Raw genomic sequence first — 14,139 nt, 5'->3', positions numbered from 1 at the left:
GATTGACTAGTGGGCTGGCTTAGTTTAGGGTATGGTAAACTTGAACATTGCATGCTTTTGCCGACAAGTCATATGCTGTTGTCAGATTTATTTAAAAGGTATTCTATACATGCTTAAAACTGCTATACTGTATTCTAACCACCAAGCATATGAACAGGTGTACTGTAACAACGGGTACTGTGTATGCAAATTATCATTACATCTTTCATTATAGCTTTCTCTTCTACCCTACCAGCCAGAAAAATTACTGTGGATTCAAATGTTCTGTGAGGTTTCCAAGCCTTCTGGAACAGGTGTTGAGGGTGTGCAGGAGGTACAGGAAAGGATGGAAAAATCACAGGTATCTTCCTCAATACAATGTAAGATGATCAAGTGGAATGGGTACTGCCATTAGTCTTATTCAAGTGATTGCATAATATATTTATTTATTTAATAAATTTATATGGCCATCCATCTCATATACACAACTGGCCAGCTACAATTAAAACAGAGTTTAAAAAAAAGAGTAAAAAAACAACAACCAAAATCAGAAACAACACAAATAACATAAAATAGCAGCCAAGAGCACTCATAACATCACACCTTCAATATAACCACAACCAAGAAACGGGCTCACCCATACTAACCAAGATATGGTTTCACAGGTACACTAACCAAGATTGGTTATACAGATTAGCAGTCCAGGATATCAGTTATATCTACTATGACTCTATAGAAACTATAGCTCTTACAAGCCAGCCTGGTCAATTGGCAGCGTACAAATTGGTATAAATAAATAAGTAAATAAATACGAAGGGGGCAAACATAAATTTTAATTAATACAGCATTTTGATCTATAATCCCTCCTTAAATAAATATACATGAAATATATATTAGGTATGAAGAAGTGTCTATTTGTTATGAGAAATGTTGCACCAGACAACAAATTACAGGTATCTGTTAATTTCCCCTTACCCAATGGGAGCTTTAGAAAAGATGGTGCTTCCCTGAGATACTGAACGGTGATGGCAACTTCATCGCCAGCATTTCGCAGTAGATGCACCTGTGAGTGTGATAAATAACAGTTACTTTATACCAAAGAACCAGCCAGGGAGAGCAAAATAATCTACATTTAAAAGCTGCATCTCACTAGATGTGTCAGGAATTGAATATTCAAGTTTATTCCCGGAATGAAGACTTTATGGAGGGTCAGACCACAAAAATTATAAAGCTAAATGTATCCTCAACTGTGGAAGAGATGAAAAATTAAGAAATGTGAAAGACAGTCTTAGTTCCTACATAGCAAAAACAAGTTTAAATTAAAATGTTTCAAAGCCATTTTTTTATGTAACAGAACACAATCTAGCCAAAGGAAAATGCTTTGGAATCCCTTTGATTTCAGTGTGAGATTGAGCCAATTTAGATCTATGCTTATATTCTTTACTGCTCAAATCAATGAGATTTAAACGTTCTTAACTTTGGTTAGATTACAGAATTTTGGCAGGATCTGTGATTTTCGCTGCATGCAGAGAATATAAGAATGCTGAGATACAATTTTCTATGAATTGTTCCTACAAATTCAACAGTTTGAAGAAAAGAAAAAGATGTATGTTAATGTATATTATATATTAATGATTTGCAAATAATTTGAATATGTAACTTGAGTGCCTAAACACATTTTCAGTGAGGTACAATTAAAACTCAGTTTGATTTCACACTAAATTATAGAACAGTAAAAATAGTAAATACCTAAGATTCTTGGCAAATAGGTAGCATTTATATATATGTTCCTTTTTCCTTATCTATACTTAGCCCTTTATTTCAAAATAAACTTTCACTTTGAATTAATGGTTAGTAGTAAAAACAATGAGCCGCTTATGATAATATTTATAACGTTATTAGTACCATTCAATTGCCAGCAAGTGTTTGTCCAGTATCTTCACAGAGTGTGTTACAGGAACATATATTATCTCTTTACAGAAGAATCTCTGGTTTTTTATCAATGAAAAAGCAGTTAAAATCACAGCCCAGATTTGATAAAATTTATTTATTTATCAAACTTTCTCACCGCCCATCTCCCCCACACGGGTGGACTCTGGGCAGTTTACAATAAAACAGGATTAAAATTCAGAATAATTACAAATACAATAATACAATAAAAATAGAAATAGAATCTAAATGGCTAAGAGATTTTAATCAGTCCGTGAGTGCATTAAGTCCATCAAAGATCACTTCAGGGTGCTAGCCATCCCAGGTATGACTGTTCCCCCTCCCATTCCAAGCCTGCTGACAAAACCAGGTCTTTAATCTTTTTTTTTGTCCAGGAGTGAGGGGGCCTGTCTCACCTCTGGGGAAAGAATGTTCCAAAGGGCAGGAGCTATAGCCGAGAAGGCACGCTTCCGAGACCCCACTAGATGGAATTCTTTTATAGATGGGGTCCATAACATGCCCTCCCTGCATGACCGGGTGGGGCAGGTCAATGTAATAGGGATGAGACGGTCCCTCAGATATCCTGGTCCCATGCCATGTAGGGCTTTAAAGGTGATGACCAACACCTTGAATTGGACCCGGAAGCAAACTGGGACCCAGTGCAGCTCATGCAACAAAGGTGTTACGTGTGCAAATTTTGGGACACCCAAGATTGTCCATGCGGCTGCATTCTGGACCAGCTGTAGCTTCCAGATATTCTTCAAGGGTAGCCCCATGTAGAGCGCATTACAGTAGTCTATATGGGAGATGACCAGGGCATGAAAGACTGTTCGAAGGGCCTCTCAGTCAAGGAAAGGGCGTAACTGGCACACAACACAAAGTTGAGCAAAGTCCCTCCTGGCCACAACTGTGAGTCATGAGTCCAAGAGGACCCCCAAGTTACACACCGGGTCTGTCTGGGGCAGTGCAACCCCATCCAGCACTAAAGATGACAAGCTCCTAGTACCCGAGGTGCCGTTAATCCACAGCCACTCCGTCTTACTAGGGTTCAGTCAAAGCCTGTTGTTCCCCATCCAGGCCCCCACAGCCCCCAGACACTCGGAGACAGTGGTCACAGCATCACTAACTTCATCTAGGATGGAGATGTACAATTGAGTATCATCAGCATACTGATGATACCTCATCCCATGGTGACGGATGATCTCACTCAGCGGTTTCATGTAGATGTTAAAAAGGAGCAGAGAGAGTACTGAGACCTGTGGTACCCCCCCAAAAAGGGACTGTGGCCTGGATCTCTTGCTCCCTATCAACATTGATTGGGACTGGCCCTGGAGGAAGGAAGTGAACCAGCGCAAGACTACGACACCCACCCCCAACTCCCTGAGCCGACCCAAAAGGATACCATGGTCGAAGGTATAGAAAGCCGCTGAGAGGTCAAGAAGAGCCAGGATGGATGCACTGCCATTCCACTCCCATCAGAGACCATTCATAAGTGGGACCAATGCCATTTCCATCCCATAACCAGGCCTGAAACCTGACTGAAAGGGGTCTAGATAATCCGTTTCATCCAGAATCCTCTGGAGCTGCAACACCATCACTTTCTCAACCACTTCCCCAAAAAGTGGAGGTGGGAGACTGGGCAAAAGTTGTCCAGTATGCTAAGGTCCAGCGATGGTTTCTTGAGGAGGGGGTACACCAGGGCCTCCTTAAAGGCCACCGGAAACACCCTCTCTCCCAAGGATGTATTTACCAATGTCTGGACCCAACCACACATCACCTCCCGAGCTGCCTTCACCGGCCAGGAGGGACATGCACCTCAGGCAGGGAGGTTGCTACACAGCAGGGAGGTTGGTACAATAGCAACACCCCCAACTGTTCCTGAGAACCCTACTTGAAAAACGGTCTCACATCTGGTCACTTATGGAGCATGGCCCCTGAAGGCCACAAGAGATTCCCGGATGACAACAGCCACCCCTCCCCTGCTGGTGCCATACTCAAAACCTGGCCGGGCACATCTCTGAAAGAGGAACATCTCCTTCCAGGCCCAGCCAGGTTTCAGTAATGCATGCCAGGTCAGCCCCATCCTCCATGATCAAGTCACAGATGAGGGGGGCCTTGTTGTTAACTGACCTGGCATTACAAAGCAGCAGCCAGAGATCAGGGCCTCCATGGATCTGACCATGGAGGGCCGGAACACACCATTGGTAATAAACAACAGGGGGTCTTCCCTGTAGATGGCCCGCCCTCCGGCTCCTGTCATAACATCCCTGACCCGTGACCACCTCGATCTTCTGTCCCGCCCTACAGTCCCCAGAGTCTTGCAGTCCATTAGCCCCCAATCCTGGACTCCAAAGACCCCTGGTTAAAAATGTGCTCATCACTGCTGTCACCCAAATATTAAGAACAATGGTCAGATTTCAGATTTGCCTTTAGGATGTGGGCAATCCCAGCATATTCAGGTCCATAACTCTGTCTCTTGATTGTTTCAACTGATTATATCTTACCCTTCCTAAAACAGCATCCAGATTTAGACCAGGGATAGATAACTTGAAGTTCTCCAAATCTTTTGGACTATAATTCCCAGAATCCCAAAATATCTATTGAAATATTAACTTCTTATTGGAAGTTGCCTAATATCTGTGTTAAGTTATAACCGCTGTACTTCTGCAATATGTTGTCATTAGTTTATTTTTTTAAAAAAAACAACAGCATAAATGGAGCTGCTGGATGAAGACATTTGATGGATTGCCTAATATTAGGGCCTTTTTCTCATGGCAGAGAGAAAAAAACACCACGCTAACATAGTTGTAACATGTATTATTGGAAATGGCAGTGCCAGATCCCCCAGATCAAAGGTTTTACAAAAACCCCTATCAGAGCATCTCCCATCATTTCCTTCTCCAAGGAATGGAATCCGTGTCGCCAGATGGGAGGGGGTGTGAAGTTGGAGTGTGAAGTGGTTTATTATGGCTATGGAGGACATCAAGGACACGGGGCTGAGATATGCCAGGAATACCATCTGGATGGGAGGGGAGGTGACATGGTTTCATGGGAATGGGGACTAACTAAGGGAATGTAGTTTTTAAGTTAGGTTTGAGCGGGAAATCTTTATTCGCAGCTTGCCTTCTGTACCGTTCATTTCGCTTCATTAAAACAGTTAAAGGAATCCCAGCCCCCTGACTGTGATTGTGTGAATGCTCGAATGATCAGGTGTTGACTGGCAGTATCAGTGTAATCTAATACAAACTATGAGACAGTAAAACTATAGGAAAAGGCCACCAAATACAGATCTGTAAGATCTGTATTTCTACAAAAAGGAAGAAATAGAGTTCCATGGAAAACTGCAAATCCACACAAAGATTTTAAAAATGAAATAAAATAGTTGGCATTTGAACACTTGCATTTGAATAAGGTCAATCTGGAAAAAATAAATTTATGTTTATGTTATCAGATAAACTACCTCAGATAAACTGGGAATTCAAGGAAACCCTGGTGCATTGATTTATTCTTTTACACCAATAAAGATAAGCAGAGAAATTTAATAAATTTTTATTGTATTGATTGAAAATTAAATATCACTTACTATGATTCTGTTTTGAACTTTGCTATCTATATTACTCCTTCAGTTTGACTATCTGATGGTAAAGTCGGTAAAGTCGTTAATGTTAATTCAAGACCTACTAGCCAGGAAACCAGGAGCTAAGAACAACAACTCAGTAACAATGCTATGTAATGTAACCTCAAGGGCTCAAACTTTACTACACAATCAGGACAGTATGAAGATCCTTGTTAGTCCAGATTCCCCATCCTCCTTGTTCAAATCTGGGTTTTAAAAAACAAGAAATGTGGTAATGGAAGGCGTACTGTAAGGATACACAACTTAGGATGTTCAAGACCATGTTAACGCTGGCCTTCTATTATCAGGTCTTCATTTTTGGCAAGAGCGAAGTTTGAGGGAAAATTGTATTTGAAAAAGAAATGTATTATTACTGTATTTATAATTCTGCCTTCTACTCAAAATTTGCTTTTTTACAAGTCAACCTATGTGATGGAGTCAATTAAAAAATGGATTTATATGCTTATTTATGAAAAGTCCTCTTGTTTTTCTGAATCACCTTTGGGTTAATTCCCTGACTTCAAGTTTTCAAGAAATTTTCTTTCTTGAGGTTTCATCCTAAGCAAATAATAAATCCTGGATACCATCTTTGGTGGTGCTGTGGGTTAAACCGCTGAGCTGCCGATCGGAAGGTCGGCGGTTCGAAACCGCGTGGCGGGGTGAGCTCCTGTTGCTAGTCCCAGCTCCTGCTCACCTAGCAGTTCGAAAACATGCCAATGTGAGTAGATCAATAGGTACCGCTTCGGCGGGAAGGTAACGGCGTTCCGTGTCATCATGCTGGCCACATGACCCGGAACTGTCTACGGACAACGCCGGCTCTAAGGCTTAGAAACGGAGATGAGCACCGCCCCCTAGAGTCGGACACGACTGGACTTTACGTCGAGGGAAACCTTTACCTTTACCTACCATCTTTGCTAATTAGAGTAAATAGTGAAATGAGCAAGTTACAATCTAGATCAGGGTTTCTCAACCAGGGTTCCACAAGAGGTCACCAGGGGTTCCCTGGGAGATCACAATTTACTTAAAAAAATATTTCAAATTCAGACAACTTCACATTAAAGAGGTGTTATTCTTTATTGTTAGTTTAAGAGCACTGTTAATGCATATATATAGGCCTACACATGGAACAAATATGATAATTTTGTAACTTCTGGCCTATATTTGAGCCTGAATGTGCAGGGGTTCTCTGAGGCCTGAAAAATATTTCAAGGGTTCCTCCAGGGTCAAAAGGGTGAGAAAGGCTGATCTAGAGAGATATTTGTGAGCTATTCTGGTGGGGGTTTTTTAGGGTTGTTTTGTATGTGTGCGTGCTGAACTGGAAAAAGAAAGATCTGGACTTATTTACTGGGCTTCTACCTCTTTTCCCATGTTAGAAGAAGAATGTTAAATGGAAGTTGCAACTTTATTTTGACTTGCCAGATAGTATGTTCCATCAAACCAAAAATAATTTACATTTAAGTAACATAACATGGGGAGGATAAAGTTGCTATTTTCTAGTTCCTAAAATCCAGATGGTCTAATCTGCATATTACAAATATTATGCAAGTTTTTGTAAGCTATGAAATTAATTTGGATAATAGGCAAATTAATCACTGCATTGCCCAATATTTGAATTGTCCCTTTTTTCTAGCTAGTATTAATATATTTTGAACTTATAACTACAACATGTTCTTATTTGACTTGACATATTGTATGACAGATTAAAATAAATATGTTTATTAACATATAAAAGCAGATTTCAAAATGTAGACATAGGAAGAAGCCTGTATCTTTGAACTTTGGCTTGTGGCCCAGCCACAAGCACCAGTCTGGCTGATCATTGTACATAATTAATAGTAACCTGAAGTCCCAATACTAAAAAAACAAAATCTTCCTATAATGTAAAATATTTTAAGGAAAATAACTTATAAAATGAAGCTGGGAGATGCATTATATAAATATATATATATAGGCAAACACGATAACATGCTGTCCATAGGTAAAGCTCTTACATTTCTAATTGATGCAGTCCTCTGAGAGTTGTTAATATAAAAAACAAGTTCTCAACATGATATAACTGAGAACCTAATTCTCAAGATAATTTGGGAAACAGCACATTTTCCAAACTGAGCATTTATAATATCCTTCTCTTTTCAAAGGGCTTTCTGAAGGATTCTTAAGCAGAAATTTAAATATATATATATTCCCAGAGAACTGGTTACTCTTAAACTGGACAGGACAAAAGTTAAGCAGGTGTTTCTTCCCATCTTGGCCTCAGAGAAAGCAGTGCTTACAAGGAATGTATTTTTCTGCTTCCTTATTCAGTACAGGAAGGAGGGAGCAGGGAATTAGGATTTTAGGCCTTCCCTTATAGGGCAGTTGTAGCTCTGACTTGCTTCACCAACAAAAAAGCACAGTATGTTATAGAGCTCAATTATCATTTTTTAAAATATATATTTCCAGTGGAGACATACATTTTTTAAAAATCTACATAAAAATCTGGACCAGCAAATGAGAAAAATGACCACTGGCTGGCATACTCAGAAACTGCTGGGGGTGGGAAAAACACGACCATGCAGGTAATAAGACAACCATATAGGTAGTAGAAATCAGACTGCTTGTAAATATTCTAGGCAATGTGGTCCCCAAATCTCCTGAACCCAACCCTCACTATACAGCTCTAGGTACATCTCTAAATACAACTGCCCTCCATAATAGGAAAGAACAAAGTTTACTACATTAATTATATAGCAGGTAATTAGCATTTAGGATCTATTGAGTTGGTCTTCTATTACATAGCTTATAGGTTCTGTGGGTTTCAGCCTGCCATTCTTTGATCTCAAAAATATTGTTGCTGAATGAAAGCTATGTGAGGATATTCAGCTGAAGGTTACACCTTCATGGTCTTCTTGGGTTCATGCTTTTTATTTATTCTCCATGGATGTCTTTATTTCTCTGAGCCTTTCCACTGTCCCTCAGAACCCCTCCCCAAATAAAGATCCTCCACTTTCTTCTGGCAGCTTTTTAGAACCAAAAAGGGCCTCCTACAAGGGGTAAAGCTTCCATCACCATGTATTTCATAACTGATTCCCTTTGGTTGCATTTAACATTCTGGGAATACTGACAATATTCCAGCTTCAGAGTGAAGTTGACTTAGCCTTTTATAACTTGGCAAGTTGCTAGAAATTTTAGTGGACCATTAAAATCTTAATAGCTTTTGAGCTACTCCTTGGAAAGTAGTTTGTTTTCTTCAGCAAACCTGAAGAAATAGATAGCAATATTCTCCTAGTCTGATAGAAATAAGTGAAATGCTTGTCTAAAAATGGGAAAGAGAAAAAGTAAATGTCTCTATTTTCAACATTTTTAAACCTGCTATATCTGAGGCAAATTGTACTGGATCAGTTTATAAATTAACATAATGGGTGCTAAGTTATTAGCTCAAGGGATATGATTTTTGTAAGCAATATAATTTTACGGCTTCTGGGGTCTTTTTATTTCTGGTAAGGAGCTGTCTTAACTAAAATAGTATTACAGTACCCCTGAACATTCTTGTACCTGTGAGGAGACATATTTGCTATTGACTTGTTGAATCATTTTGAGATCTGTTTTGCTCAATCCTTTATTTGTATCTTGTATTTTATTTTGCCATGATTCATTTGGGCATGTCCTTTGTATTGTGTGTGGATACCCAGAAAGAGACTGAATAATTGTACACTATTCTGTATTTTCCAAGGAAGAGACCATTCATTTAACTGGATAATTCCTTCTGACTGGATATAGATGGATCTCACCTAGATCAAGACCTCTACATCTCAGTTAAGAATGGGGAGGGGAATATGCTGTGCAGCACTACAGATTGAAGGGAAAGGATAGTTTAATACAGCACAGTTTGGTAACCCCTTAAACCAAATGTGCTTTACCTTGATATCTGTGGCAGCTGCACAATCCTGGGAAAAGACACACTTGTCAGGAAACCAGGCAAGGAACCACACTGAGCTGGTAATTCAACTCCAGTTCTTTATTATTTTCACCTTATAGACAGAATCTTGCCAGACTAAGGCTAATCACTAACCTAAGGGAAAATTACCCAGAAGGGCTCTAGGGCAGAGCCACCTTGAATCTCTTAACCTTCCCCTCAACAGAGCCCAGACTGTGAAGTCTCTTATCAGTCTGGAATGTGTTCTCTCTTTGGGAACCAGCGGGAGCACCAGAATCCACCACATCACCCGCTCCTTCAGGAACACATTCCATCACACACTTGCTTTAAGGTGTTACCTATAGATACAGTGTGAGCACCCAGGTGCCACACATTCTTGTGCATTCCAAAGCATCTCTTCCAAATAATTTTCAATGCATGCATCTCTGTCTGTCTTTTCCTTCCTTCCATTCATCCATTCACCCATCCATCACACTCACCCACACTATTTATATCAGTTATAATGTATGTCATATTCTATATTTTTCAAAGAGTCTGTTCTATTATCTATTTAGCACAATATGTATGACATGACATTTTCAGTGATATAGGGAATTTAAATATTTAATTCCCCAAAGATTCTTTCTGGTCAATGTCAAGTATACAGAGGAACAGAGTGTGCACAAGGGGTAGGGGAAATTGGGAATACTCATTTCACATGACATTGTATAAAATAAAATAACTATAAATATTATGGGAATTATAAGACAGTCAATTTTATTATCAATGGTTAAAGGTTAAGAAAATTGCTGGTTGAGGCTTTGTCCATGTTTAAAGAAGAAGAGATTTATTTTCTAATCTTTTCAGGCTGACAAATGTGGCTTCCTGAACTTCATTAATATCCATTTTAGAGGTGGAATGAATTGATATTTTCTTTCTAGGCCATCAGTATCACCTAATCACTTTGCCTTCTCTTTGCTAATGTTATGATAATGAAGCCTTCAAATCTGCATCTGAAGCTTTTTAAGTTTCTGGGGGGAAAAGTATAATTCAAAGGAGCGTGGCTCTCAAGCTCTTTTGTGAATAACCAAGGAGATGATAAAAATTCACATTAGTTATAATTTTATGGTAAATCATGCCACTAATTATAATTTAATCAGATAACAGAGAATAATTCATTCTTTTAAAAACATCATTTACAACTTTTGCTCAGTATTGGCAATTTATGCCATGATAATAAAGCACAATTTCAAATTAGTCAGTGTTAGTAAAACCAGATCCATACATAGTATTTCAGATATTTGTATGGTTCTTGGCATTTAATCGTTGGCTACCAATAAAAAAAACTCCAGGATGACCTCAGCCCTTTGAGGTAGGCCAGGTCAGGAAACAAGACTCCACAAGACTCTACTGAAACTCCATTTTTATTGTTAAAGGATACAATAAGAGAATCTTGAAAGCCTGACAAAGATTCTCTCTCCCCTTCTTATATCAAAGAGAATCAACGGAGGACAATCTTGAGTTTCTTTCACACCCTGTCCTCTCTTTCAGCAATAAGCGGGTTTTACATAACTTTTTTCATCCCCATACTCCTCTACAGATGATTTGGATGATGTATCCAATCGTTATTATGTCTTTGTATGATAAGCATACATAGTCATTTCAGGAGAAGTGGCTATTGTTGATAGACTGGTAGACTGACTTACCATGACTAACAATAATCTATTAACTTTTAGACTCTGGATTTTATTTATATATTTATTTTATCCCACCTTTATTATTTTTATAAATAACTCAAGGCAGCGAACATGCCTAATACTCCTTCCTCCTCCTATTTTCCCCACAACAACCCTGTAAGGTGAGTTAGGCTGAGAGAGAGTGACTGGCCCAAGGTCACCCAGCCAGCTTTCATGCCTAATGCAGGACTAGAACTCACAGTCTCCTGGTTTCTAGCCCAGCACCTGGTTCCGAGTCCACCCCCCCCACACACACACAAAGATAATATATTTTACATTAAAGTGTGTTTAATGTTTGGGAATGGGAACTTGTTGATTATTCTGCTGTGCTGAGCCTAAATTTCTCGCCCAAATTTCTTCCTTGATTATGTTACTGACAGATCAAATTCACTCACCCTTCTCCTGCAAGCATGGATCTGGAAGAGTAACAGAGGGAAAGCTGAAGGATAAAAATTGCAAAGGGGAAATGGTAGGCAGGAGAAAAAGGTAAAATCTGCCCAGAACTTTTCCCCACAGCTTCCCCTCTTGATGGATTACTTAGCAGTGGAGAAATGGGACCTGAGGCTTATTAAGACAGACAGCGTGTCCGACTCTAGGGGGTGGTGCTCATCTCTGTTTTAAAGCCAAAGAGCCGGCGTTTGTCCGTAGACACTTCCGCTGTCATGTGGCCGGCATGACTACCCGGAACGCCATTACCTGCCCACCGAAGCGGTACCTATTAATCTACTCACATCTGCATGTTTTTGAACTGCTAGGTTGGCAGGAGCTGGGACTAGCAATGGGAGCTCACCCCGTCACATGGATTCGAACCACCGGCCTTCCGATCAGCAAGCTCAGCAGCTCAGCAGTTTAACCCGCAGCGCTACCGTGTCCCTATGTACATTACCTCACCTCAAAACCATTCCTAGTTTAAGAGAAGAATATGATGTAGATGTGCAGCAATATTTTTGTTACCCTCCCTTCTGAGAGCAACTTCCAAGATCATTTCATAAGCCATATTTTATCAGCAGGGGAACTTGCAGTATGGCTTCTAATACAGGGTTAAAATCTGCCATAGATAGCTAAAGAAGATGATTCCAGTGTATCTTATACATGCCTAGGGAGTTATATTGATCTTTCTGGCACATTCTTAAATACGAATATAAAAAGAATTTAAATGAAAATATATCATTTGAATTCCTTCTGAAAGAGCTGCAAGCCAGAGTTTATAATTTCATCTGTCACTCTTAGCAACCATTGAGTGAAAAGCATTTTTGAAGTAACTATTAATAAAAAAAGTTATTGAGAGTTAGCTAATCTGACCTTTTTACAAATGGCAAAACAATAAACTTCTTTATATATAGTACTGAATTTCATATATTAAATATTGTTGTCAAAAAGCAAAAGCTCTTTGATATGAGCTTTCACTTAATATCAGACAAGTGAAGGAAGCCAAAATCCTCCTGTAAACATCTTGTAGGTGTAACATAAAAATGTTACAAATAAAAGGCAGAGAATCCAAAATCACTTTAAAGGCTACTGTAATACTGTAAATATATAGCAGCACACATTTGATTTATTTATAGAACTTATATGGTCACCTATCTTAAATGCATTCATCTTAGGCAGCTCACAACAAACCAATAAAACAGCAATAAAACAATGGCATCATTCTTAAGAGGAGTATCACACTTCCCACCATGGCACCATAACCTCCCATCAACTCTACATAGACTGGTTCATCCCCATCATAGCCCAGTGCTTGGGGGAAGAGCCTACCCTATCCAACCTGGTGAGATGGGCAGATATTCTCTTTTGTGGGTCAGGGTCACCAGTATTTTAGAGTTAATTGAGGAACTGTCTATCCAGCTCAATTTTGGGAACTTAGTGATCTTAGTAGGCCTTTTTTTAAAAATTGTTTAATTCTTTGTGTTCTGGCTGTATTATTACGTTTAGCAATTATATCCTGCCCTGAAATGCATTCATATCATGTGGTAGATAGCTTCTGCCTTTTAAGAATAGCCACCAGCAGAACAAGCAGTCAAGAAATACCCTACAGACTAACACTTGATAAAGCAGTCAAGAAGGCCTTGCAAAAGATATGTAGATGCCAGGATGTGTCTATACTTACAAATATCAGAATAGTTCCACGGAGTCCCTATGACACTCAATGGAAGCAAAAGTTGGACTTTGAAGAAGCAGGATAGAAAGAATATGGAAATTTGGTGCTGGAGAAAACTCCTGAGAATAACATGGACAGCAAAGAAAACAAACAGATGGATAATGGAACAAATAAATCTAGGGTTCTCACATGAGGCACAAATGGCCAGGCTCAAATTATCCTATTATATGAATACCTAGGCCTCTAAAGAAGGCTTTAATGCTGGGAAAAGTAGAAGGAAAGAGAAAAAGAGAACCAGCAGCAAGGTGGAGGGACTCAATTACAGTGGAAATGGGTGGACTGTTTGAAGACCTGAAGGACCAGGTTAGGGACAGATGATCGTGTTACCAATTTGATGGTAATCAAATAATTTCTGTTGAAAATGGCTACAATTAAGGCAACATTCACATAAATATATACACGTCTGCCACCTTTTCACTAAATTAAGGAAGTATAGAGAAGCAATATTATACATGGACACTAAATCCATCCTTTCCTTATAATGCTACTATGTCCAGTATACTGAGTGGCACTTCCTATATGAATATGCAGCTTTCTATACATGGAGGCTAGTAATGGCCAAACAATCTTCTTCTTGCCAATGTAACTTTCTATATTCCAATTGACAAAGTCTATAGCATTCTATTTCTACATCATTAATCTTCAAAAAGAGAAAGGGGAAAAGAGAGAGAGAGAAAACCAACTAACAATAATAGGATGATTCTAAAGCAGATAATAAAGCAATTCATTTGTAAATTCAGTAAGCTGAATGCAATGCTGTCAATGAGAAATCTTCATGGATTTGTCTCAAACAAGTCCTGCCAGACTAATCTTAGTTCTGCAG

General features: G+C 39.2%; 1 protein-coding gene across 1 annotated transcript in view; it reads right to left on the bottom strand.

Moving 5' to 3' along the window:
- The window catches only part of SNTG2 (syntrophin gamma 2), a 196,835-nt gene that overhangs the window by 98,927 nt on the left and 83,769 nt on the right, over positions 1-14,139 (bottom strand). Inside the window, exon 7 of the mRNA XM_063298804.1 lies at positions 955-1,042. Coding sequence (XP_063154874.1) covers positions 955-1,042 — 88 coding nt within the window. The remainder of the gene's footprint in view (positions 1-954; positions 1,043-14,139) is intronic.

The sequence above is a fragment of the Candoia aspera genome, chromosome 1 (assembly GCF_035149785.1).
Source record: "Candoia aspera isolate rCanAsp1 chromosome 1, rCanAsp1.hap2, whole genome shotgun sequence".
Classification (NCBI taxonomy): Eukaryota; Metazoa; Chordata; class Lepidosauria; order Squamata; family Boidae; genus Candoia; species Candoia aspera.
This window is presented reverse-complemented; position numbering and strand designations above follow the sequence as displayed.